Source organism: Apostichopus japonicus, chromosome 18 (genome assembly GCF_037975245.1).
Source record: "Apostichopus japonicus isolate 1M-3 chromosome 18, ASM3797524v1, whole genome shotgun sequence".
NCBI lineage: Eukaryota > Metazoa > Echinodermata > Holothuroidea > Aspidochirotida > Stichopodidae > Apostichopus > Apostichopus japonicus.
In genome coordinates, this window is record NC_092578.1 from 12,117,766 (window position 1) to 12,144,873 (window position 27,108).

At 37.2% G+C, this 27,108-nt stretch overlaps 1 protein-coding gene across 1 annotated transcript; it reads right to left on the bottom strand.

The window, feature by feature from the left end:
* Nucleotides 1-1,209: 1,209 nt before the first annotated feature.
* On the bottom strand, nt 1,210-27,108 carry LOC139958878 (MOB-like protein phocein). Its single transcript, XM_071956288.1, has 7 exons — nt 26,956-27,108; nt 20,773-20,835; nt 18,149-18,249; nt 17,567-17,609; nt 16,719-16,805; nt 13,015-13,206; nt 1,210-4,773 (listed from the first exon to the last, which is right to left on the bottom strand). The coding sequence occupies exons 1-7, from the start codon at nt 27,019-27,021 to the stop codon at nt 4,648-4,650; spliced, it is 678 nt and encodes a 225-aa protein (XP_071812389.1). The 5' UTR covers nt 27,022-27,108; the 3' UTR covers nt 1,210-4,647.

Genomic DNA, 27,108 nt, shown 5'->3' on the forward strand with positions numbered 1-27,108 from the left:
GACGAGATAAGATAAGTTGTCAATTAAACATTTTGCAGAAAATGTTTCAATTGCTCAGATGGAATGAAATGAACAATTGGAAATTTGCAGGAAAATTTCCAATTGAAGAGATAAGATAAGTTGTCAATTAAACATTTTGCAGAAAAATGTAAAATTGACGAGATTATGATAAGTTTGTCAATTAAACATTTTTCAGAAAATTGTTCAATTGCTCAGTTAAAGCAACTGAGCAATCCAACATTTTTCTGATTTTTGATAAGAGTTTATCTTGTTATCTAAACAATTTACTGAAAAATGTCAACTTATGGGGCAAAGTTTTTCTTATGTTGATGGCACTTTTAAGCTTCCGTAGATTAGCATTGAGCGTTTTAATTGTATACCATAGAGACAATGTATATCCTGAACTTACTTGAAGCTAGCGAACAGGGTCAACCCACCCAATAGCAAAATTAATACATAAATTAACCGAATTGAAGCTGGCGAACGTTGTACAGTAGTTCTATTAGGCATTTTTTTTTAGAGTATTCAAAATCATACGAAGTTTTGCATGGTGGAGTATAAGGATCGCGAGATACAATTTCTCAATGTGACAAGGAAAACGTGGTAAATATGACTGATTAAAGGTCAATTTTGACCGAAAATTTTACGTCACACACAAATTACAAAAATATGTGGAAATTAGAGTGCGACAGTCGGAAAAATTAGAGTGCGAGAGTCACATATATCATTTGAATAATAAGATGTTCCTCTTTTCAAAGACGACAAAAAATATTTCAAAAAATTGCCTTAGGTAACAATCCTGGGGTCAGTGTCCTTAAAACGAAGGTTACAAAGACAAAGGAATAACATAACAGAAAATTAGGCAGTCACTTCCTTTACATCATCAATGTGAGTAATTAGCTAATTGTTCATTCATATAAACAAAACTAGAATTGAGAAAAGACTTGTAAAATGGTCAATCTATGATGGATTTTGATGGGTATGCAAATATTTTTCATGATTTCTAATGCCTATTACAGTGATTAGGACAATTTTGTTCATAGGTGTCCATAGACCTTTAGAAAACTGGCGGTAAAAGTATGTTGCCGTTCCAACAATTGCTAGTGGATGCAGACAATAGATACAATAGTTGAAATATAATTTAAAGCAGTTAAATATAAAATTAAGTTTGATATATTTTATTTCAAAAAAATACGATATGAATCCAGGTTGTATTTCTATATCACTATTTATTTTGAGAAATGACCTTATATAGTCTTATCCACTGACCATTAGGTTAGTTCTTCATATGCAACACAAAACTCAGCATAATACTTAATACATAATACATTTAAGGTCTCAAATGACATATTCACAATATGTTTACAAGGACAACTGGTATTGACTGTCGTCATAGGATGTTCTGCTGTCTAAATGAAGTTAAAGGAAAGTGTTTTGGTTGAGTTATTAGAATTTATAACCAGAAAACGAAAATGTTTAGTGGTTCCGAACTTGGTTCAAACTTGACAAAGTCCATTTCGTGACAACGTATAAAAACACACATGCATGAATATTAATGAGGTCAAATTTTATGATCCCCTAACCATCTACTGACTGTATCTATAGACTGCACTTACATTGTGTTATCCAAATACATATGTAGAAAGCTTATTGGACATACTATTTCAGAGATATCTGAAGGTGGAAATTCATTCGTTAAGCCTTGCCCATTCATTTATATTTTCATTAATTTTCAGGATGGGAACTAAACAACAATCTACTCATCACAGGGCATCTACCTACTAAGTATGACATTGATTCAATCTGTGGTTGTTGAGATATTGTGGTTACAAGCTGTTTTAGAAGATTTCACGTTGAGCTCCGTGAACATCTACTTACTATGTAGTTACATCAATTACCCAGTATGACCTAAGTGGGACATTCGGTTGAAGAATTAAACGTTAATCCCAGCCCACTCATTAATATGCAAGATAGACCTACCAAGTACATACAGCCAGTTGGGACAGTTTTCTAACCCTAATACCTCTCTAAACTGTCCTACCATGTCACACTTCAAAGCACTCGTACTGACAGTATGAACAGTTCCTAACCTTTATCTGATAGAAAGGAGATATTCATACTGCTCATACTGACAATACAAGTGCTCTCAAGCGGGACATGACAGTATACAAAAAACATATCCCAACTGGGTGCCAAGTATGACATCAATCACATATTCTTGAGATACCGTGTTTACATGCTAGGGCATGACATGCCAACTTGACTGCATAGGTTCTGATGGATGCCAAAGCATCGGAACCAAAAACAATGGATTAAATATAAAAGATATAAACCCTGGGCTTTTGTTATGACCTCATAGTACAGACTGATATTCTTACACCCGCTGTGAAATAACTAGTCAAAACTTCTTTTCCCCGAATTTCCAGGAATTTTCTAATTATTTTTGAAACCTACTGTGTTGGCGGCCATTATGTATCGAGGGCGCTTCAAAATGACATCAGCGAGCCACATTCCCCTCTCTGCATATGACTTGTACACTTGCTTTCGGAGATCGTTCGGAAATTGGTGCAAAATGCCGGAGTGCCAATCAATTGGATGGGTGAAAAGAAGAGGGGAAGAAGGAGCATTGAAAGGAAAACAGAATTATGTTATTCCTGACGGGAAAAGGTTTCCAGAGAAATGAGAACGTACAAAAGCACAAGGCTGCCCCTCCGTCGCAGAACTGTTACTAGTGTTGACAGTATACTAGCATCATAACTGTAACTGCCAATGTAGGCCACATATATGCGATTTGTTTAGCAAGCTCTAGGTCTCGTTGTCTCAGTTCCTCCACTGTGTATTCAGGCTCGATTTGTCCAAAAGCATCCATGTTCTCTTTTTTTCCAAAATTCCCGAGCCCCGATTTGACTTCATATTTAGTTGTCATTTAGTTGTTGTGAACGGCGCATTGGAAATGCTTTAGTTGTTGGGCCACACCTTAATTTCTTTGTTCAGGTTTTCCAAATTTTGATTACAATTTTCTAGTCAGTCCTCAGTTTTGCCTTGCCTATAATTTAGATATAACATCATTTAGCATGAACATGAAAGGGATACTGAATCTCCAGCTCAAAACAACTATATTTTGCAGTAAATGCCCCCAAAAAATCCTGATGTTCTGTTTTGATGAATTAAATATTCCTAATAATACATACTTTCCTCCTCCGAGGAACAAGCCAGGATTGAAGATAATGACAGTACAACTTAATTTTGACCAGAAAGCCAGTTGGCTTTGTGACTCCTTGCTCAAAATTTCAAATAACTATCTGACAAATATAGAGCAAGTTGTTAAATTTGTCCAAGAACTAATTAAGAACCAACAAAGATCAGAGTATTTCTAGCTCTTATTTGTAGCCTCCTTTGTGGGCATCAACCATTTCTCTCACTGGTAAGGATTTTGCAATATAGAATTTTTATTCCAAAATGTTTCAATATCTAGAAAACAGTCTTCCTAATGAAATATAGACTCATAGATGTATGAATGATAGGGCATGTTCTATTAATACCAATTTTGAGCTAGCAAATCAGTTCTGCTTCTATCCCGTTAATAATTGTTGTAAAAGAACAATTATTATCAATATCCAGAAATAACAGTCTTCCTATGTGAAATATAAACACATTGATGTATGAATGAAAGGACATTTTCTTTTTACCAAGTTTGCAAGCAAGCAAATCAGCTCTGCCACCAACCATCCCTTTAATAATTGTTATTGTTGAATGAGAGTTAGGTGATATTGCTTATACACTTTGAAATATATTCACAACCTACTGCCAAAGCAAAAGTCATCTAGTATAATTAACAGTGGAAATGGCCAATTCTGAGATCATTTGAGATAATCTGTTGACCCACTTGAGCCAATTTTTGCACCATTTGAAATAACTTGTTGACCCTTTGAAGCCCAAAGGGTGAAAACTGACTTTGAAGCAGATTTCATTTCCTGGATGACTGTTTGTTTTGTGAAAGATTAAGCTATGTTCACCAAAAGAAAATCATAGCATTGAGAATTCACAGATTAATTGTAGTTTAATTTTGGAGTTACCATGTTTAAAAGGTTTTCAGACTTTGGCACCTATGACCTCAATTGACCTTTGACATCTGCCAATTTCAATATGGTTTTTGCACTCACCAAGCTAGATGTACATATGATGTTCAAGAAAGATGTACTTCCTGAGTTTTGACTAGAATGTTGACATTTGACCGCCACCAATTTCAATAGTGTTCTTGTACTCACCAAGCTGGATCTGCATACCATGTATGACAGTTCAAAAAGATGTACATTTTTCAGTTATCCTGTTCACAAAGTTTTCATACTTTGACCTCTGTTGACCCCAAATGACTATTGAACTTTACAGAAAATAATAGGTTCTTGTACTCAATAAAACGGATCCACATACTATGTATAAAGTTATTCAACCATGAACTTTTAGATTCACTTGAATACTGACAACGTTCTACATTTTCAAAATTTGTAAAGACAATGCTATACCTATGCTATATCTAGGATACAATTAATAATGAAAAATAATTTTAAAAAAACACAAAGTTATGGACAAGTGCAAACTTTCACATCAGTATTAAATAGGAGCAGAAATAGAAATAAGAAGTTGTTATCAGGCTTCACTCTCATTAGGATCTGGTGGTACCTCTTCCAGAATTGGCACAATCAGGTTATCCTTAGCCATCAGCTTGTACTTGGTAACAAATGTTGTAAACCTCTTGCATAAGTGAGTTGCATTCTGTAAAAAACAAAAGGGACAAATAGAAGGAAAGAATGTCAAGACTTTGGGGCTTTAGTGAAGTATGTAACCAGGAAACCAGACGGTATGTATGAATAGTGATTTTGTGGCTCTTACATCAACATTAAGGCTTTTGAACACTGCAGATTAGCAAGTGGACCAACAAGGATGATTTCACCAAATACATGTTGTGTCCTCACATTTATATGGTAAATAGATATCAGTTCCAACAATATAAAAGATATCATTCTGTGTATGCCTAGTTATGCATCATGCTCACTGATTTATCACGTAAGAAAAGCTTCAAATATTAACCTTTGTTGACCCCAAGTGACATCAGAGCCCCCCCCCCTCCACACCAAAAAAATAAGGGTACTTTTGCTCAATGTAATTCATAAACATTCTGTGTATGCTACTGTTACCTTTTCAACTACCTCTTTGAAACAAGTGCAAAAGAATATCATCTCACACTAAATATTTAGCAACCACTTGGTAAGTATTTTCCAACTTGTCCCTGAAATATTGCACTAAGTTTTCATAGTGGACTTCTGAAGTTTCCTGGTGACCTCCAATGAACTTGTACATTCACTGTTCACAAATAGCTCCCAGAATGAGAGCTACCCACCTATAAGATATGACATGAATGGTGTCCTTTTGGTATCTAGTGAGTAGAAGTTTGGTGTCTGTCTTGAACATGCAAGGGGGTTTTACATTCATAATGAGGACCCTATTGTTCCATGTACCAGGGAGCTGCTACTCTAAAGTTAGAGTAGCAGCTCCCTGCATGTACCATAACCTTAACTAAACCCCAAAACAATAGAATTCTTCCAATGGTGTGGTGACTCCTTTCAAAAATCTTGCAAGTTGGTTGAAGTTTCTTCCAAGATCACAAGCTTAAACCAGATGATAGATACTGTACTGTAGCAAAAAACAATATCAGTGACTGAATGTTACAAGTTAAGCATAGAAGTATCTATGCCATTGTATGAGAAAACAAGGACACTGAGGGTATACAGCACTTGGTACAAATCAGGATAACTCGATTTAACTCTTGATATAACTCTTAAAGTTCTTAGAACTGAAAATCTTGCAAGTTGGTTGAAGTTTCTTCCAAGATCACAAGCTTACACCAGATGATAGATACTGTACTGTAGCAAAAAGCAATATCAGTGACTGAATGTTACAAGTTAAGCATAGAAGTATCTATGCCATTGTATGAGAAAACAAGGACACTGAGGGTATACAGTGGTACAAATCAGGATAACTCGATATAACTCTTGATATAACTCTTAAAGTTCTTAGAACTGAAAATCTTGCAAGTTGGTTGAAGTTTCTTCCAAGATCACAAGCTTAAACCAGATGATAGATACTGTACTGTAGCAAAAAGCAATATCAGTGACTGAATGTTACAAGTTAAGCATAGAAGTATCTATGCCATTGTATAAGAAAACAAGGACACTGAGGGTATACAGCACTTGGTACAAATCAGGATAACTCGATTTAACTCTTGATATAACTCTTAAAGTTCTTAGAACTGAAAATCTTGCAAGTTGGTTGAAGTTTCTTCCAAGATCACAAGCTTAAACCAGATGGTAGATACTGTACTGTAGCAAAAAGCAATATCAGTGACTGAATGTTACAAGTTAAGCATAGAAGTATCTATGCCATTGTATAAGAAAACAAGGACACTGAAGGTATACAGTGGTACAAATCAGGATAACTCGATATAACTCTTGATATAACTCTTGATATAACTCTTGATATTACTCTTGATATAACTCTTGATCTGCAAGAAGGTAAAGTTGCGTAAACACGCTCTATGATGTGTATTACTGTGACAAATATTCAACCCTTTCATAATAGTGTAAGAAATTTAAGATAGTGAACTTGAAGGTGACCTGTATTTATGGTTTAATTACCCATTTAGTGAAGGTCACTTTAACATTCAAAATGAGCATTAAATAGTAAGGTATGCGGACTATAGCTACTAGATTGCTTCCAATGACAAACAATCTGTACTTTAACCAGGGAGCTACTACTCTAGAGTGGCAGCTCCCTGCTTTAACACAAAATGACCAACACTCTCAAATTTCATTCCTCCATAGTAAACAATAGCAAACAAATCCGAAAAGTTGTGATGTTAATAGCATGATTTAAAGTCTAAAAATATCAAAGCACTTGCTGTCACATGTGATTACCACCTCTTGCTCTTCTTATCCTCTCTTGGGGAATAAAGAGTGGATCATTACTTTCAGACACAGTAATCTGAGTCAATGGAAGTGATTAGACCGTCTTCAAACCCATAATGAGAGCCATTTTGATTATTCCTGCGCCCCATAAATCATACTCAAGTGGGACTTGAAAGGCCAACTCACTAGAAAAGTGAAGTAGGAGACATCTTGTTAACAGAAATGACTGGAACTTGAAATAAAACATTATTAGAGATGGTGATGAGTTGTCAGTTCTTCTTATTTGATGGATTGTTTAAATCTCTTCCGGAAGGAACTATAACATTCCATCTGTCTGTTCCTTTTGATTGAGACCATGAAATTTAATCATTTCCTACCAAACCTCTCAAATACAAATGAGGACAAACAGAGGCTTAACTGCTTCATTTTGACCTAACATAATATCCAGCCTACAGTAATTGAGGTAATACTACTGTCACATGCTACCAATTTTACAAGTACATTATTGAAAACAAATATTCGCGGAGGGTGAAACCCATATCAGACTGTTTGGTGATATAAAGTATCTGTTGTTAAAGTTAGGCTTATAATGGAAGAAGCGATATCCTGATCAAACATTTTTGGAGTATGAAAGATTGAATGTCTGGAAAAGAGGTATACTAGATGAATTGGCTACGAAGATATGAAGATATTTAAGCGTTTAGAAGTCTAAAAGAAAAGATATATAATTATGGTCGGGGGTTTTCCAGATTCGACTATAAAATAGTTCTTAGTTAAAGATCTTTTTTCTTAGGGTTACAGGTATATTACTGTAGAGGAGGAGGGGGGGGGGGTAGATTGCAGGAGGATATGGGCATTAAACATATAAAAGTTTATGAATGAGCAATGAGGCGAATATGCAGATTAATCTAGTGGTAGCGCAGGGGAGTGGGGAGGAGGGGCGGATTATTATGCGGATATCAAACAATTTTTTTTTTTGCACACCTATAATTTGCATGATGAAGAGATCAATATTACAAAAACAGTCAACTACTTGAAGAGACCTCATCTTTTCTGATCCTTGGACAAAGTGAACTAATGTGTCTGATTCACACACAAGTGGTGATTAGTCACAGAACAGAATCTTCCAATGTATGAGTGATGGCTCAAAAATGCAATCTTCTTCAGTAACCAGATTAGAAGTGAAAGGAGGGCATACAGTATCTCTAACACTGTTAAACAGGCACTCACACAGTACTGTAAATATTTCTGTATGTGATCTTCATGAACGTAGATGCAAATAGGAACTAAATCTATGTAAAATTAAGAGATGGGGCTAACTACATAAACTGCATTGAGTATGACACTCTGATAACATCCAAGAAACATATGACAGCAGTTCTGAGTCACCAGCCCTCAGATGACTAAGCCCAGAGATACTGCCACTACCATGACTAGGCCCAGTGACACTGCCACTACCATGACTTAGCCCAGTGATACTGCCACTACCATGACTAGGCCCAGTGACACTGCCACTACCATGCCTAAGCCCAGTGATACTGCCACTACCATGACTAAGCCCAGTGACACTGCCACTACCATGACTAGGCCCAGTGACACTGCCACTACCATGACTAAGCCCAGTGACACTGCCACTACCATGACTAGGCCCAGTGACACTGCCACTACCATGACTTAGCCCAGTGATACTGCCACTACCATGACTAAGCCCAGTGATACTGCCACTACCATGACTAAGCCCAGTGACACTGCCACTACCATGACTAAGCCCAGTGACACTGCCACTACCATGACTAAGCCCAGTGACACTGCCACTACCATGACTAAGCCCAGTGACACTGCCACTACCATGACTAGGCCCAGTGACACTGCCACTACCATGACTAAGCCCAGTGACACTGCCACTACCATGACTAGGCCCAGTGACACTGCCACTACCATGACTTAGCCCAGTGATACTGCCACTACCATGACTAAGCCCAGTGATACTGCCACTACCATGACTAAGCCCAGTGACACTGCCACTACCATGACTAAGCCCAGTGACACTGCCACTACCATGACTAAGCCCAGTGACACTGCCACTACCATGATTAAGCCCAGTGACACTGCCACTACCGACTAATCCCAGTGACACTGCCACTACCATGACTAAGCCCAGTGACACTGCCACTACCATGACTAAGCCCAGTGACACTGCCACTACCATGACTAAGTCCAGTGACACTGCCACTTCCATGAATAAGCCCAGTGACACTGTCACTACCATGACTAAGCCCAGTGATACTGCCTCTACCATGACTAAGCCCAGTGATACTGCCACTACCATGACTAAGCCCAGTGATACTGCCTCTACCATGACTAAGCCCAGTGATACTGCCACTACCATGACTAAGCCCAGTGATACTGCCACTACCACGACTAAGCCCAGTGATACTGCCTACTGCCACTACCACGACTAAGCCCTATGACACTGCCACTACCAATACTAAGCCCAGTGATACTGCCACTACCTCGACTAAGCCCAGTGACACTTACCTGTTGCTTCATAACCTTACTGATACATAATCGCATCAGACTGTCACATCCATTTACTTTCATTTAGGTCTCTAGAGATCAAAATCCCAATCATTGACATACAGTACTTTAACATGTCTGCATTTAAGTTTGCATCACTCAATGTGATTCCCATGGTGAAGTCTGTTATTAGGTTTATAGCATCATTCAATTCATTTAACTTCCAACTGTGAGGTTAATATTTAAGTTAGCATTAATTAATGTGATTCCCCATTCTGAGGTTTGTATTTAAGTTAGCATCAATCAATGTGACTTCCCATTGTGAGGCTAATATTTAAGTTAGCATCAATCAATGTGATTCCCATGGTGAATTCTGTATTTAAGTTAGCATCAATCAATGTGATTCCCAAGGTGAAGTCTGTTATTAGGTTTATAGCATCATTCAATTCATTTAACTTCCAACTGTGAGGTTAATATTTAAGTTAGCATTAATTAATGTGATTCCCCATTCTGAGGTTTGTATTTAAGTCAGCATCAATCAATGTGACTTCCCATTGTGAGGCTAATATTTAAGTTAGCATCAATCAATGTGATTCCCATGGTGAATTCTGTATTTAAGTTAGCATCAATCAATGTGATTCCCAAGGTGAAGTCTGTTATTAGGTTTATAGCATCATTCAATTCATTTAACTTCCAATTGTGAGGTTTATATTTAAGTTAGCATCTACCATAATAATTTTATTGTCATCTTCACAGCAACATATCCTGATGCCCTGTTGGCTAAATTTAGGTGGTTTTATTTGTTTCTAAGTTCAAATGCCAAAAGCTTATACACATCAATAAAATGAATGAAGTAAATTCTTCATTTACTTTGCATGAAAATAAGACTAGAAACAGAAGCCTCTATTATCAACCCTTTTTTGCAAGCCTCTCTATGAAGGAAACTCTATACTTCCTTTCCATAACTAAAGAAAGAAGGTATTGTAAAGACTTTTCCATAAAGGTTGTGATTAAAATTTTAATGGGGTGTGAAATTACTCATCGCTATGGCCTAGTACAAGGTTGTTCCAATCTGTGTCTTATACTGGCTTTTTCATTAATTTGATCCTGTAAGGGATGCATCATTCATGGACAGAAAACTTTTCTGAGGAAAATGGGATTTCATGCATGGCTGCTTGCTATAACTATTTAGAAATTAAAAATGAGTAACACCTACTGTACTGTAAGCATCTTTGGTCGTCTAAACTGATGTAAGTGAAATGTTGTAGGAAATTTACTGAACATCTTTAACATCTCAAAAAACACATTATTAGTGTTCAGAGACATTCAAAATGAATATAAAACTTGTAATTACAGGGCCCTGAGACTTGTGACTCACTGGCTTATACTATGACGGTCACTAGAGTGAAAATATATGGTACACAGAGCAGTCTCAGAAAAACTCCAGCAGTCACAGAAAAATATTTATTCAGCAGCTTTAATTTTCAGGTTGAGGTTTCCCAGTTTTTGTGTTTTCTTTATAATATGTAACTCACTTATTGACAGAGGCCTGTAATGATATGTTAAAGGGACTTGCAGAAATGAAATTCTAGGGAAAACCTTAGCAGATAATGAAACATTCCAAATATATCAGGTTTCAAGAAAAAAAAAACAATATCATCATAGGGAAGGTAAAGCTTTGAAGAACAGAATACTCTGTCATAACATCACAGCGTATTCAGACTTCACAGGGAGAGTAGAAGAGTTGGAAAAACAAATACATCTATACTTGAGAATGCATATACATGAGAATATACAAGAGAGAATAATGATCTACTGTACAACCAGTAGTGTATGGTGGGAAAGAGTGGGAAACTAGCCTAAGCAGTTTGGAAGGACTATATGAATTTTAATGGTGCGATAACCAATCCCCAAAACAGTCCCCAAGACCCCTCCCTAAGCAAAAACGATACTTATTGGGCTGGGCACGATTGGTAAAACTTCTTTTAGTATCCAATGGATGAAAAAAACTAGAATCATTGGTCACCGTTCTGAACGAATTACGTAGAAATTAATCCAGAAGAAAAAATGTACTATGCTGGCACTTTGGATGGTAGAATGAGAAGGGAGGGCATTGACCGGAGGTTACCAGTTCATTCTAGGCACGGTAGAATGAGAGTGCTAAGGTTGTGAGGAGACAGGTAAGCGAGGAGCAGAGTCAATACCATGTTTAAAAGCCACAATAAAATGCACAATTACAAATGATTCACAAGTCTTGCTAGTATGTCTGCCAGCCTTCAAGCAATAGGACCGTCAACAATGATCTTGAAAATACCACATGTGTGTAGTTGCTACAATAGAGCTATATCACAGACAAGTGGCAGCTGTACCTCTCTTAGATTATCTAATCTTAGATTATCTAATAAGAGGCTAAAGTCAATCTGATCCCAAAGTAAACAGATCATTTTATAATCTAGCTTTCTATACTGTTTAATTGCTTAGGCCAAGTTCAATCATTTCAGTAACAATAACATGATGATCATAATTATAATTACTGGCGAAGGCAGCAATGTTTGCTTTATTCAGTCTGGATTCTTGCTACATATTTTTGTGACAAAACTGTTAAAGGTTAATGAAATTGGTTAAGGGCATTTTTTGCCACATGGAATTGAATTAATTATTTCTCTGTCAAAATTCTCTACCGTTTCTGTGCATCATTTATATCATTAACAAAAGCTGAACGGGCCTTACACTTCCCACCAATACCAGTCAATGCTTGGCTATCCACAACAACTTGGAGTTGAATGGAGTCACATCAAGTGATTAAATTCCAATGAACTATGCAGACCTGGGGATTTCCCTGTAGTAGCCCGAGAGGCAAACATTTAGGTGCTTGTACTTTGCTGGTTAAGTAAACTAAATATGTAAGGTAAATGCACTTCGACAAGAATGTAAAAAAGACGTGCTACTGACTTATCCATGATTGCTTACATGTTTTAAACCAATCTATTTATCCTGCGGCAACATATTCTAAGTATAAAATATCCTGATCCATAAAAAGGACTGCAAAGTTTTCAATAAATCTTTTCATACAAATATTGTGTTTTGATGATCCTTTCACAAACTCAATCACTTGTTTTTCTCAGCAGACTGGAGGATTAACTTAACAATTTCATCTGGTAGTCTTCTGTGTGAAGCAACAACTTTCAGATTACAATCTTCTTTGTGTCTTTTAAAGGAAGACTTCAGGCAGAATCTTGTTTAAATGTCACAGTCCATAAAATAAACAATGAATGTATGTCAGTTCTGAAATACTGCTGAAAGTCAAAACCTATCATGATATTGATGTTTATCCATTGTTACATAAATTCTAATAATTCCACAAAAGAATGTTCTCTTATCTCAATTTTTGCAACAGCCTGACCATGGACTACACCCAACAACCAAGTTTGAAATAGAATTCAAAGAAATGATTTGAGGCCAAAAAGATCATAGGTTATTCAATTGATTTTTGCATTCCTCTACATTGCTCATGCTAAATCTACTGGGTACTAACCTCATGTTCATCAAAAAGAGCTCTATGATGAAAGTATGCGTGAGAAAATATCCGGTAAATTCTGCGGCAGACAGAACCTAATTTAGCAACAGAAGATTCCTTGATACTAACTCGGCTGGGAAAGTATTTATTACTGTTAAGTAGACAAGCGGCCCCATCCAATGTATGCCTGGTGTAATCAATGGCCGGACACTGCAAAAAAAAATAGAAAAATAACTGCTGCATCTCATACATTTGTCCCTTTGGCATACTTGCTACAAATGTTTAAAGGTAAAGCCAGCTTTATCTCTTTTTTGGAAAGGAGGGAAAGGTGCATCAGAACCTATACTTGAGGATCACTCATGCAGTAACATGTGGGAGTTGTGCATTGAAGAGTGTAGTAACAGACAATGGTTCAACATTACTTTACTTGAAGGGGAGGGGGAAGGGGGGAGGACAAACTTTACTACCACTCAGAAAAGCACACAAATGGTCAATTGATTCATACAGGCATGTTTTCCATAAACAGTGGTAGCACCTGAAAGTACCATTTAAAAGTTCTTGTATTTCTTTTAAATTTTGTTTTCTACATGAGGAATGAAGGTATGATATGAGATAATATATGATATTGTGTAGAAAATTTCAAAATAATTTTGGGACATAATGATGCCATCATTATTAAAACTCAAATCACCATAATAACACTTTATTCTGCTGTATAGAGAATGTCAAATATCAACTCCAATCCTTACAACTGCCTCAACAATGTTGAAGCATGAAAATGACAAAATGCCTGGAGACTGTTGAAACTTGACTCCAATCACCAAGTTTAACATTTCATTGCCTAAAGAATATTGAATCTAATCTCCAATCACTACAAGGACGTTACAAGTATGTTAACTCAACTCAAATCACCTCAATGATATCATATCGCGATGAGAATGTGAAAACCAACTCCAGGACTGGACAAATCCTATGCGCCAGGTTCAGGGCACTAAACATATTCAGGTGACCTACTTTCATCAGGCAGGCCACCAACATTCAATTTGCAAAGAAAATCTCACTAGTCGAGCTTTGTGTTGTACAAGCGAGTACTGCACAAGACTGAATGTACCCACTGAAGCCTTGGCAAGAAATTGATTATACCCCATTCATGTAAAACCACTGTGGTAAAATATGGCACAAAAGTTGTTATCTCACATTTTCAGGTATTTATATATTTCCTAAAGTATGTTTAACTCAACTCTAATTTCCACAATGATATTACAAGAATTTTAACTCAACTCCAATAACGAAAATCATGTTATAAGAATGCTCACTCAACTCTGATCAACACAATGATGTTATAATATTGTTAACACAACTTCAACAACTGCAAGCAATACTGCTTGGATAATATAACTAGGAAGGCTGTGATGGACATTTTCCACCTAATCATGATTTAGAAGGTAAAAGATGCCCATTTCACTCAGGAGTTTAAGGCCATTTTTCAAATTATTCTCAGCTGCACTTTGAGAATACAGTATGAAATTGATAACAGGAAATGACTGATCATGAATATTATTCAGGTAAGCAATCATTATGAGCAGTATGACATGTTATCCAATTTCAAGGAGCAGTGGAACAGTCTATCATCATATACTGTTTTAGATAAACAGGATTACAACCCAAGATTGAGTGATCATTCAGAATAGAGGGGGCAGTCTACACATTTTCAGTCAAGATATTCAGTCCTTCAGACTGAGGTCCCATATTAAAGACCAACTATGGAGGCAAATTTTTTTGGGGGGATTTTCCATTAATTTAAGAGTTTACATACCCATAATCAACATGTGTAAAAAATAATCTTCGAAAACCTACTATAACCCATCAAAAAACGACCACGAAAATGGACATTTTGGGTAGTCACGTGACATGAACCTCTGGAATGTCTGAAAACAGAGATTGACCCAAAGGAGCCTCTGGTCACCGTGTGACGTCATTGTTTGTATACCGCGAAAATCAAACGCTGATATAGGCACTGTTTGTACACAGATAGCGATCAATTGTACTGTTTTTGACTTCCAATTTCAAGCGTTTGAAAAGCTGTTAGCTTAAAACAAGCACACATGAAGGTTAACAACTAGTTTTAAGACAATTATAAGCAGAAATTTTAGTTAAATTGGTTATTTCATTAGCAAAATTTCCACTCAAATGGAAGCATCTTTTACATAGCGGAGCGTCAATAGATCCGTACGGTACAATATACTGTAGAACATGCAAGCAGCTTGGCGATTCCGTAATACAATTTGATCGCAAGATACCGTAAACTGAACAGAAGAATAGACCTAAAAGATGCCTCATGCGTGATATGTGACGGGAAAATGGCTTACGTTACTGTCAACGAATTACCAAAAAGACACTAAACATAATCGAACAACTACGAAAAGACGCTGACCCGAATCGACCAGGGTAGCATATACATTACTAAGCTTCAGCTGAACATAGTACTTACTCGTTTTAATATCCAAAAGTACAAACACAGAAAAAGTATCCTTTCAATAAACAAAATTTAGCAGTGAATATCCAAATCCACGTTTCTCGTTCAATCCTGGGCGAAATACTACCGTGACTCTGTGTAATTCCATAGAGTTAGGTCTAGTTGAAACAGGCCTTGACCAGTTACATCCCACAATCACAAGACAGTCACTAACGAAATAAAACGTCCGATCGCTACATAGAACCGTTTTTATTCAACTCCTTGGACCATGCAGATGCCGGAATAAACATAACGGACAATATAACACAATGTAGCACGAACTCACGATACTGGAATACAACAAAGGAAATAGATAAATGCGATGAAATCCTATAGCATGACTATTTACACATGCTGTGAGCTATACATGTACCATGGAGCTATAGCTCCATGCATGTACTAACAATGCTACCCTATAGGCACGGTATATACACGGTCATCTCTTACGGTAAATATTATACTGTCAATTGCGTGATATAATGTTACATGTAAGGACGTCAAGAGCTTGTTTACTGTCAATTTCACATTAGCTATGTCCGGCCATGGTCCGACACAGCTATCGACAGAATATAACTTTCGCAGAATGAGACATTTGCAGCTTACACAGAGGCAGGGTCATGCATGTGGACTCATGGGCATGAGATACTCCGGGTGCTGAAAAATCTTTCCGCGTGGATCTCAAAAATTGATCCAAAGTCTGCGGCGTTTTAAGTCGGTTCTTTTACTCGGAAATCTAAAAAAGCTGATGCTTTTGTTGGATGAGGTATAACTGCAACCTCCAACAACAAAGAATTGTGGCATTTCGGGGGAAAAGGAGTAATATCGTTGATGTTTTTGGCAGCTCAAGTATACAACTTTACACACTAAAAGTATTGTTGTGAGTGAGGTATACAAACAGTGACGTCACATGGTCACCTGATGTCTTCGGAATGTTTCAGAAATGTCTGAAACAGGTTTCATAAAAAGCTGACTTTTCTTCACATTTTTCACGTATTTAACGTCCGAAATTGGTAAAGTTAATTACAGCAATGTAATTGGAGTGAGTTAAGGATTACATACATGCAAAATGGTGGGATTTTATGTTCATCGAAAAGTCTCCATAGTTGGTCTTTAAACATAATTGGTTATAAAATTTAAGAGGCATAAAAGTATGAGAAAGCATTTCTAACATACAGAACCCAGACTTATCTTTTTGCATGGTGCTCACCTCTTTTGGGGTTTTATGGGCAGCGCAAAGAAAAATCCACTGTTCTGTAGCAGTCATTTGTGTGCAGGTGTCTGGATTGCACTCCCCCTAGCAAAGAATGAAATATTACAATAAATTTAAACTAATACAGCAATTATTTATATGAAATTAAACTACACAACAATCTCCTCTTAAAAGGAAAATCAATGAAAGGATGCCATAACTTCAGTAATATCCAAGAGACATGCAATATACCTGTGAGAATGAGCTTTTATAAAACTCTGGTTCAGAACTCTCTGTATGGTCATTTAATTCCTTATAACCACATTTTGTTTCAGCATTTGAATTAAAACAATAAACTCACAGCTATGCTTTACCAATATTGTTTATTGCCTTTTACAGTTACGGTCATATGACTATAGATATAGATATATACAGTGTCATTAAATTTTCACTTTCACACCTATTTGCAGAGTTTGAAACTTCCATTCATAGCATAAAGATGTGGACAAAACTAGTCACATGTTTTTCTTTTTCTCAACATACTGTAAATCACAGTCTCAGTTTATTTAGATATGAGTCTTGCAATGTTTTAGTTGTTTTGACAATGTTCCAGTCCTGTGCAGTTGCAGTAGTGCTCAACACCATTATACAAACAAACTCTGAACTCAAACCTGTTTTCTATTTTTCAGCTTTTACAAGTGAATAGGTCAAAGCAGTTCACCACCACAATATAAACATAACCTGAGACTCACCTGTTACCCACAATGTTTAGCTTTTACTGTTGGGTACAAGAGAAGGGCTCATCACTTTTCTACAAATGTACTCAGACCTCTCACCTATTATACCAACATTTCCTGAATTCTCACCTGTAATTTAACAGCTATTCCATTAAGTTCCAAACAAAATTGTCTGAAAGATCAAAAAGAAAGTTAACAGCGAGCATTCCTCCAATGTCACCCATTCATTTCAGGGAGTTTACTGAATTGTATATGTTCAATTGGAGAGGCCACCTTCCTGTACTGATGATATTGAAAGTATATCAGTGACCTTGGAATCAAATCTAACATCTGTTATAAAACTTAGAGGTTTCAGCCAATCCTTTTCTCTTATGGGGTTACTACTTTCAAGCAACTGGGTGTGAATGAAAAGTGGGACCACATTAAAATAATCTGATGATATTCAAAGTAAACACTTGTCCTTGGCACCAAATCTAACTTCTAACATCTGTTTTACCAAGATATTATTTGTTAATTCACATATTTTGAACAACCTGTAATATTTGAATCACAAATATCCTAATGTCACATAGTTTTATAAAAGATGGGCAGGGCTTGAGTTCTTTTTGCTTCAGTAACTCCTACATCGTATGCAATACACCCTTGTAATATGCAAGGCACTGATGAAAGACAAGGTACCAATTATACTCCTGTATGATTGTGACTGATTACCTTAAATGTTCATATTTCCACACTCCCTCGTCTTGTCCATCAGGGGCTGCTAGGATTCCATCAACATTACTGATATCCTGTGCGATACTTTGTTGTATATACTGTGGACAATAAGAATGTCAGATCATGATAAAGGTACAGCATCACATGTTGCCTACAGGAGTATATCCATGCTTCCATTGTCTCTGCTCCGTGTACAGTATGGCAAACAACTGTGTAGAACTCTATGGGCATCTTCCTATCAGGATACACTTTCTATAGTTATCTCATCTCCCTACATGTAATGTATAGGGAGATGAGGTACTTCACCCCACATCCGACATGATGGGCGTGTGCATGTGTGCACTTGTTTTGTATTCTGACCAAGGACTTGAACAAAACACTTCCAGGTCCTCGGATGTGATTTCTAAAGAATCACCACGTCCTTGAAAGAATTCTATTGTTATGGGGTATTGTTAAGGTAAGGGTACATGGTTTTGAACAATGGAAAAACAACTGGGTCCTTGGTCTGAATGTAAAAAAAACCTGGTTGAGTGAGTGAGCAAGTGAGCATGTGTGTTGCCATAGCTATCAACTTGAGGACTTGTGTTCTGGTACACACCGTCGCTGTTATGACGCTTTGGTGAGTGACCGTCAAGGATGTCCTCAAATTGTAAAAATTGGGGAATTGACTCAAAGTGACCTCAGAAAGCTCCTGTATCAGTGTGGGGGGATGTCCTCAAATTGTCACCATCAGACAAATTTGGCAGAACTGTGCTTATGGTAGAAAACCCTGTTACAAAGAGCGCCCTCATTGTCCTCGCATTGACATCCTCGAATTGTGGTCCTCAATTTGTTTATGATGTTACCATGTATATACTTTAATTATGCCCCGGACATTACTAGAACAGATTTTAAGATCTCCAGATTGAGATAATCTACAGATAATATGTGCGTGTGAGGAGGAGAGGGGTCGAGAGGTAAACCTGCAAATGGGACTGCACACATGATTTAGCAGGGTCAGTAATCAGGCCTTAATTTTGATATTTCCCTATACCATGAGAATCCCATATATAAGACCTTGAACTATGAAACAATTTCCACTAGCTGTGTGACCATGTCTCATTCTCGAGACCTCATATTAGCTAAGAAAGCTGGCGAAATAGGGAATCCATATTGTCATTAAAGGAAGATGGCACATGTTAAGTAGGACTAACTTTGTTAATATAATCATCAAAGGTGATAAAACTTATAACCAGAATGCAAAAATGCAGTGTGGTTTCGATGATGTAACATGAGCAGTTCATGAATCTGACGTAATGTATAGTGAGGGTGTACAACATACTTGATCTAAGTAATACAGTGTTTTATGTGGTACTTCTACACACCAAACATGAGGTCTGCCCAAGCTTCCCTTCTTGAGATATTGTGTTTACAAGGTTTTCACAATCTGACCCCTGGTGATCCCAAATGACCTTTGACCTCCACTAAAAACAATAGGATTATGGTACTCAATGTGGTACTGTACTTCTACACATTACATATCAGGTCTGCCCATGCTTCCCTTCTTGATATATCTTGTTTACAAGGTTTTCACAATTTCACTTATGGTGACCCCAGATGCCAGCATTTCAATGCTTCTCAACACAAAGCATTACAGACTGAAATAACCTCTATTCAAGAGGTGTATGTGCTAACTGGCACTAAAGTTAGTCCTGCCAAGTTTTAAAAGCAACCCATGGCAAGATTGATGAATTGCACTTTTCATACTTACTTTTTATCAGATTAACTTAATGTAGTCCAGAATGGAGGGGTGGGGTAATGTATAGAACATTTGTGATTTCCTTTTGGAGGCCTTTTTGCAGACAGGACTGTATTTAATGTTGAGGGGACAGCCAAACGGGGCCAGCTATGTCCTGCCAATATTTATGTAACAATATTTGCCACAGTATCAACACGATAAAGAAAGAGATGGCATACTGTGGTGCTTAAATACTTTTCAACAAGTACAAGGTGCAATGAGGTGATTTAATTCTGAGAAGTAGGCCTATATGTGGTAAAGCAGCAACATCTTGTAACCAAAATTTTCTTAAACTTTATTATAAAAGCGCACAGGTATATGATGGTTACAATTTTTTATTCTTGTGACCCAAAAGGGAACATCTTTCACAAAAGTGCAAAAAAATTGCTTATCATGAAGGATGCTTTCAAACTTTGACAAGATGAGGAGAGGGGAGGAGGGAAGACAGTGAGTATTATCAAAGGTAAGGGTGACATGAATAAACTACTTTTTACATGGCCGTTACACACCTACTTGTCCCAAAAGAAAGCAATACTGGATTTCCTAAACACTACAATAACAAGAAAATAAAAACTGGTGTCAAATATCCTAAAAATTGGTGTATAGCTATTTTCTGCTCATCAACATGTAGGAAAAAGGCATTAAACCACACAATATGTAGAGAATGATGAGACAATACTAGAATATTCCTTGTGGATGTTGACAGGTTGAAAGGACACTGTACAGTTTAACAAGAAAGTATTGTTATGTCTACTTTATAAAAATTGGCGGGATATAAGTGCCAAGAATGTGTTCATGGGAAATCTAAACAAAATTTTCCAACACTGCAACATCTGGCACTTACTTGTTGAACAGCCAGTGTACTGTCCATATCTTCAAACGGCTGATCTTCCCAACTTTGAAAATCCTGTTAAAGAGAAAGATGCAAAGTTGGTTACAGTACTGTATGCATCTTATGCATCTAATGTGCCCCTACATGACAATGGCTGTGAAGTTTGTAAATGCCCCAAGAATCCTTCATGGCAGGTCCTGTGAGCTACTTAGTCCTATTGAGTCCCTACTGTAAGTTTAATCCCATGCCAAAAAAAAATTCCAGAAGTTCTATTTAAAAGAAACATTTGACTAACAAATATATTTGAAGCCGAAGTTCACAGCAGTTTTGATGCAATTTATTACAAATGTTTCCATTTCAATGTAACATGTTTTAGATGTGCTTGCAATTTCCAAGTATTGAAAAACACAAATTAAAGTCTCTTCCTTGTCAACATTTATGTCTCTTCATGCATGAATGAACAAAGCAATTTAAATAAATTTTCACTACCCAGTTCTGGTTATCGCTGGCAAAATGTAGTGTAATCAGTATAAATGGTATGCTTAGCATTATTGTTGTGTTGATATCGCCAATATCGGTTTTGCCCGATATCCAATATTCCAATCACAAACTCGGCCTTGATGCTGACAGTTTTCAACAGTTAGAATGGCGGTCAAATCTTTCACTTTAAGACAGGCATAATACATAAAGTATCAAAATTATAATTGGCTATCGTAAGTTATTTACTTATTATCGTTTGCACAATTCACAATCAGTCTCCACTTGTACTGTATAACTCTCATTTGTGGAATCCTGTTAGTAAACTAGTAAAACAAAAGTATGTGCATATTCTATAACACTTGTCCTAACCTCTTTTTAAAGGAATGGTCATACTTCCCATTAAGTTGATATGCATGACACTGTTTGCTAGCATTTTTTTAATCCTTCCTTTTACTTCTGTTAACTATTTGTCACTCTGTTTGACAATTATGTTCAACACTTAAGCTGCATATCTGATACCAACTGTTGTGAAATGGAGCCAGGAATTCCTTAGCAAAAGTGTTAAAAGATGACATTGTGTGATGAATATAACTGATTTCATGTAGAAAAGACATTAGCATATCCTGGCTAAGAACTGTTATTACCCCTAGTGTTTAACAGACCCAAAACAAAAACATATTCTTCAATTTGATTAATTTCTGTAAAAATTTATATCCTACCATGAGCCGGCTATACAAACAACTTAGCAACTTAACAAGCTTAATCAAAATTAGCAAGTCCTTCGTGTTTGAAATATTTCATTGTGATAGGCTACTACTGTAGTTATATACATAGTTTGATCAATGTTTGTCAACGTCACATAAGTTACTTCTTACATTGTGTTTGACTGCAATGCATTTATTATAGGTCTGAATACATGCCACTTTTACAATTGTGATTGTGCAAAATTTTCTTGGATTCTTCCCAAGAATATTTGCAAGGGCAAGACAGATGTCATCATGTACTATATGTTAACTTTTTAATTATGTTGTGTTCAATTGTATAATACAGTTGGCAAGACTGGTGAAATTTATTTTAACGTTAAAAAAAAATTCCTGAACTTGCTTCATCTTTCTTTGACCAGCTGATCGGCACATTGATAATTGACCGCTGGCTATTAATCGAAATCGAAACTGAGGCTAAAGAGATTAGTTTGTAAGAACAGATAATATGTCACCACAAGTAACAAGAAGTGGCTTGTTGCTAGAAAATTTTCAATATTGGTATGCCATTATGGGCAATGAGGCTAAAATTTAATACCAATATGTCGTCGATATTGCAAATATCAGCCGATAGCGATATTGCAAATTTATGTTTATCAGCGCAATGCTTCTTAGCATGGCTACTTCCTAAGATAGAATGACCCAAGATAAAGCCTGTGTACAAAAACCATACAACTTGATCCACTTTCAACCTTGGCAAACACAATTTTGATAATGATAAATGAAATAAAACTTGTACAAAATCCATTGGGTGTATACAACAGCTGTGTTGGTTTATTTGGTTAGTTGGCCTAATTCCACATGTAATGTGATTTCTGGCCTCCCCTACTAAATCAGGTTGATGTGGATTTTAACAAGTATGCTGTCAAAGATGGTCAAGGTAACCATTTTTGCTGTAATTGGTGCAACGTTACTGCCGTTATTGATCAATATTAGGTGCTAAAATGTGCTCAAATTTTTAAGCATTGTAGGCTAGCTATTTAAATTACAATCTTATATGCATAGCAGGGTCGATTGGCTACCTACCATATTATTTTTACAAGCAGTTGCAACATGTGTACTATGCCTATATGAATGTGATATAGGCCTACAGCAGGGATGCCAACCTCTGAACTCGGAAAACTGTACTCACATCCCCCAAAAACTGTATTTTGCCATACAAAACTGTATTTTTTAATACGATGCCTAATTTGACTTGTAACTCTAAACCGAGGGTTTAAACTGACTTGTTTTTAAGTTTATGAGTTAAAAAATCTGTTATGCAGAATTGATACAACATGATTATAACATCTTATAAAGTGTACAATTGATGCAACTTACACACATAGTGTTGTAATATACTAAATAGTACTTCCCTTATTATATTCCATTGTGGCCTTTTTGCACTTCTGCAGGAGTTCCCGATTTAGTTCCCGTTTGTAACAGGGAACCCCTGGGTCTTAGGCTCTTAGGTATCCTTTTGTTGGCCTATGTACCAAATTACCTCTGGAGTTTCTCGGAAAGAAAACTTTTTTTTTTTTACAAATTTCCAAAATACGAAAATATGACATCCTACCTATTCAGCACTCTGCTAAGCGAATGGCCTAGCCACCTCGACGTGTATGTCACCTGTTCATGGCTTGAAAATGGCTATGAATAGTTACTCAAAATATCCATCTCAAAAAGCATCTCAGACAAACCATCCATCTTCAATCTTTACCAAAGTGTAAACTTTAATTACATATTGCCTACATTCCGACATTATTGTGTACTTATTTTCAGTATTATACCGTTTATGAACAAATAGAAATGTTACGAACTTGAAGTTAAACATACCTATTCGTTACCTATTTAACTCCATTCAAGTTCAATTAGAAAAAAAAATGTAAGCTGAGGCCAATCAAACTGAAAAGCAAATTGTACCATCGTAACTTGTTTAAAATTACTCTAGAATGTTACCAGATTGATGTAAACAATTAATTACAACTAGAAACTACTCCAATATAAAATACAACATTCCCTCTTTAACAGGCGCGGCGGAACGGAAAAATTATTGGGGGGGCTAATGTGTGGAGACTATCTAAGCGGAGCGCCACCATCATTTGGCGCGGAGCGTACAAGAAAATTTTGGTTTTCAAACCCCCAGATGGCCGGAAACGGCACTTCCCGAGTGTTTTATGCTGCGAATACCTAGCCCTAAAATATGGGTCTCAAGCCTGCAATTTCTCAGATTGCACGTAAAAGTCTGTAAAAACATTGTAATTTGTATATTCGATGGTGTTTTAAGAGAGGAGCTATTACTCGTAGTGTACTCGCAAAGACGTTTTTGAGCGTAGTAAGGGCAGTGGCGGAGCTAGGGGTATTGGTCAGGGGGGCAAGAATGGAGTCTATAGGGGCGCTTTCGACACTATCTAAGCGGAGCGCCACCACAGGTTGGCGCGGAGCGTATAGAAAATTTTTGAGTAAAGTTACTCCCTAGATTGCAGGACATGACCCTTTCCGGGCCTTGCTAATTTGCAGATAAACGGAGAATAAATAGGTGTCGTCGCCATTTTGTCGGAAAATTACACCAACAGAATATGACAAATGTCAATAGGTACTGTATATGAGAGCGCAATAAAATAGTCAATAATCGCGAATAAGTTAAAAGTAGTGAAAAGCTGAAAAGGGCGCCAGCAGTCCATTTGAGTCCGTCAGGAGGGGGGGGGGGGATCCGCCGCTGACTTTATATATGGACGCTCCGCCACTAAGTAAGAGGATGTTGGAGAACTGGCTGAAATGAGGCAAGTCATTGGCCTAAGACGAAGTTGTGTTACGCTTACCGGTACTCACACTCACTGCTTCCACTTTTCACGGGGCGTGAAGACGCGGTTGGGGTGACAATGTGGTCTATAGCCAGGGGACGGGCTGAGGGACCAGGGTCCCCCAGCAATTACTAAAATTATTACACCTATAAAGTATACGTGTGCATCGGACAGATCGACAAGTATGCATTGAAAAATGGGCAGATGCACGTTTCGGAGCCTTGGTAAATATTGGGGGGGGGGGGGGCTTATCATGCATTTGCCCCCTCAACTTTTTCATTGGGGGGGCTGAGCCCCCCAAGCCCCCCCGGTTCCGCCGCCACTGCTCTTTAAGACATAGCACATACCTTCCAAACAAATGCCGATATCCAGCAAATTGAAAGTTGTAAACTAAGCTACGCTTCTTTTTTTTTTTCTTTTTTTTGGCAAACCGATGGTTAGGCTACATTTCCCATTGACTTAGTGTGGTTGTTAGGCTAACATGTGGTCGAAGGTTGCAGTATTTCATGGATATTTTAGTTCTAGCTAACTGCGTCATCACAATTTCAGCGAATAAAGAGATGCTTAGACTAGATTTTCCCGTTGACTACATGTGGTGTTCGGCCCTACCATGCGCGACGATAGCAGCAAGGAAAGTATGAAAAACAGCTACGCAAAGTATTGTTTTTTTTTGGCAAACCGATGGTTGGGCTACATTTCCCATTAAATTAGTGTGGTTGTTAGGCTAACATGTGGTCGAAGATTGCAGTTTCCATGGATATTTTTATTTTTTATTTGCGACACAACTAGAGCGAATAAACAGATGGCTAGGTTAGATTTCCATGTTGACTTAGTGTGAAGTAAGGCTACCATGTGGTCGGAGATTTGTGGGGATTTTAGGTTATTGTCCCAGTGATTGTGCGCGACCCTCTCGCACTGCTTCAAATTTGTTGCGGGATTGTGAGAACTGTTTGCGCGATTCGCGCTGCAACTGCAAACCTAGGTAGCTAAAGCAAACGCATGTCACAATTAATTTTACACAGACACCTGATATAACGAGGGCGATTTTCTTATATTTCTCTTCTCTTTTTCGCACTCGTAATTGTGCTTTAGGAGGGCTTTTTTAGCACTTGCGAGGGCGAATCGCCCGTCGCCACCCGCTTATTTCCAACCCTGTCCAGCACATTCGTTAATTCGCGAAATTGGAATTGTTACCATGCTTACTGTGCCGAGAAATATGAAGTCACTAACCACGAGGGAAGCAAAATTGGCGACTCTGGCAGCCTAATTTGATGAAATTACATCGTGAAAGACGCATAGCGGGTGTCATTATTTTAATATTTCGTAGTAAAGAACAAACCTTATACATCAGTTGATATTTTCAACTTCCATATGTTTTTGAATAATGATATTTTCACCCTTCCATATGTTTTTGAATAATCGGTATGACATAACTGGTATTCCACGTAATTTTTACCGATTCCGATTATGTTCCGATTATGCAATAATCATACCGATTCCGATTCAGTTAATCGTTTGAACAAGTTATAACCCTAAGATTGGCCTTAGTCTCATTTAGCAGCCGCCAGTCGTTTATTTTTTGTACTTATTTTTGATAATGGAAAATCGTATTTTTTGATAATGGAAAATCGTAGTTTTTGAGAACAAAACGTAAAATCGTATTTTTGACAATTTTCCGTACAAAATACGGCAAAATCGTACTAGTTGGCATCCCTGCTACAGGCTACAGTATGTGAACAGGTCTGTAGGCCTAACTGTACACAGGTTGGAGGTCAAAATGGAATTTAGTGGACAGAAACCCCACCATGGCCGAAAATTCTCTCATTTATCAACAGGCCGATAAAATAAACTTTAATTTAACGCAAGGGAAATGTTTCCTGGCATGGATTCAAACTCAAGACCTTTACTGGCATAAATCTTTCTTGCAATCCTAAACTTAATTACATGTCATTTGTGTCGTGAAACTAAGCCCTACGACCGTGCATATTGTGAGAGCCCATTTAAAGAATCATTCACACAGGCTTAGCTGCCTAGGCCATAAATTGACGTTATACTTATATACTTTATAGGCTAGGAAATATTCAAGTTCAAAGCAATACATCCTTCAATACTGAAATATCCTAGGTCCTATCATTCTTTGAAAAAAAGAATCATGTCGTAAAATAAAGTACTTCTGATTTTGTTCCTGGTCTAATTCGCCGTAATACAGCAGTTTCTTTTCCTTCTTCAGTCGCCATTTTCAGGTCTACTCATCGAGTTTAATAAATCTGGAGAAACTATCACACAGTAAATACGCGCGTACGCGCGTACCATGCATGGAGGGT

Coding starts and splice junctions, on each gene's coding strand:
- LOC139958878 (XM_071956288.1), bottom strand. CDS start 27,021: ATGGCGACTGAAGAAGGAAAAGAAACTGCTGTATTACGGCGAATTAGA. Junction 16,806..17,566: donor GAATAGCTGTTAAATTACAG/GTGAGAATTCAG, acceptor ATTCTTTGCTAG/GGGGAGTGCAATCCAGACAC. Junction 4,774..13,014: donor CTCTTTTTGATGAACATGAG/GTTAGTACCCAG, acceptor TGTTTTTTACAG/AATGCAACTCACTTATGCAA.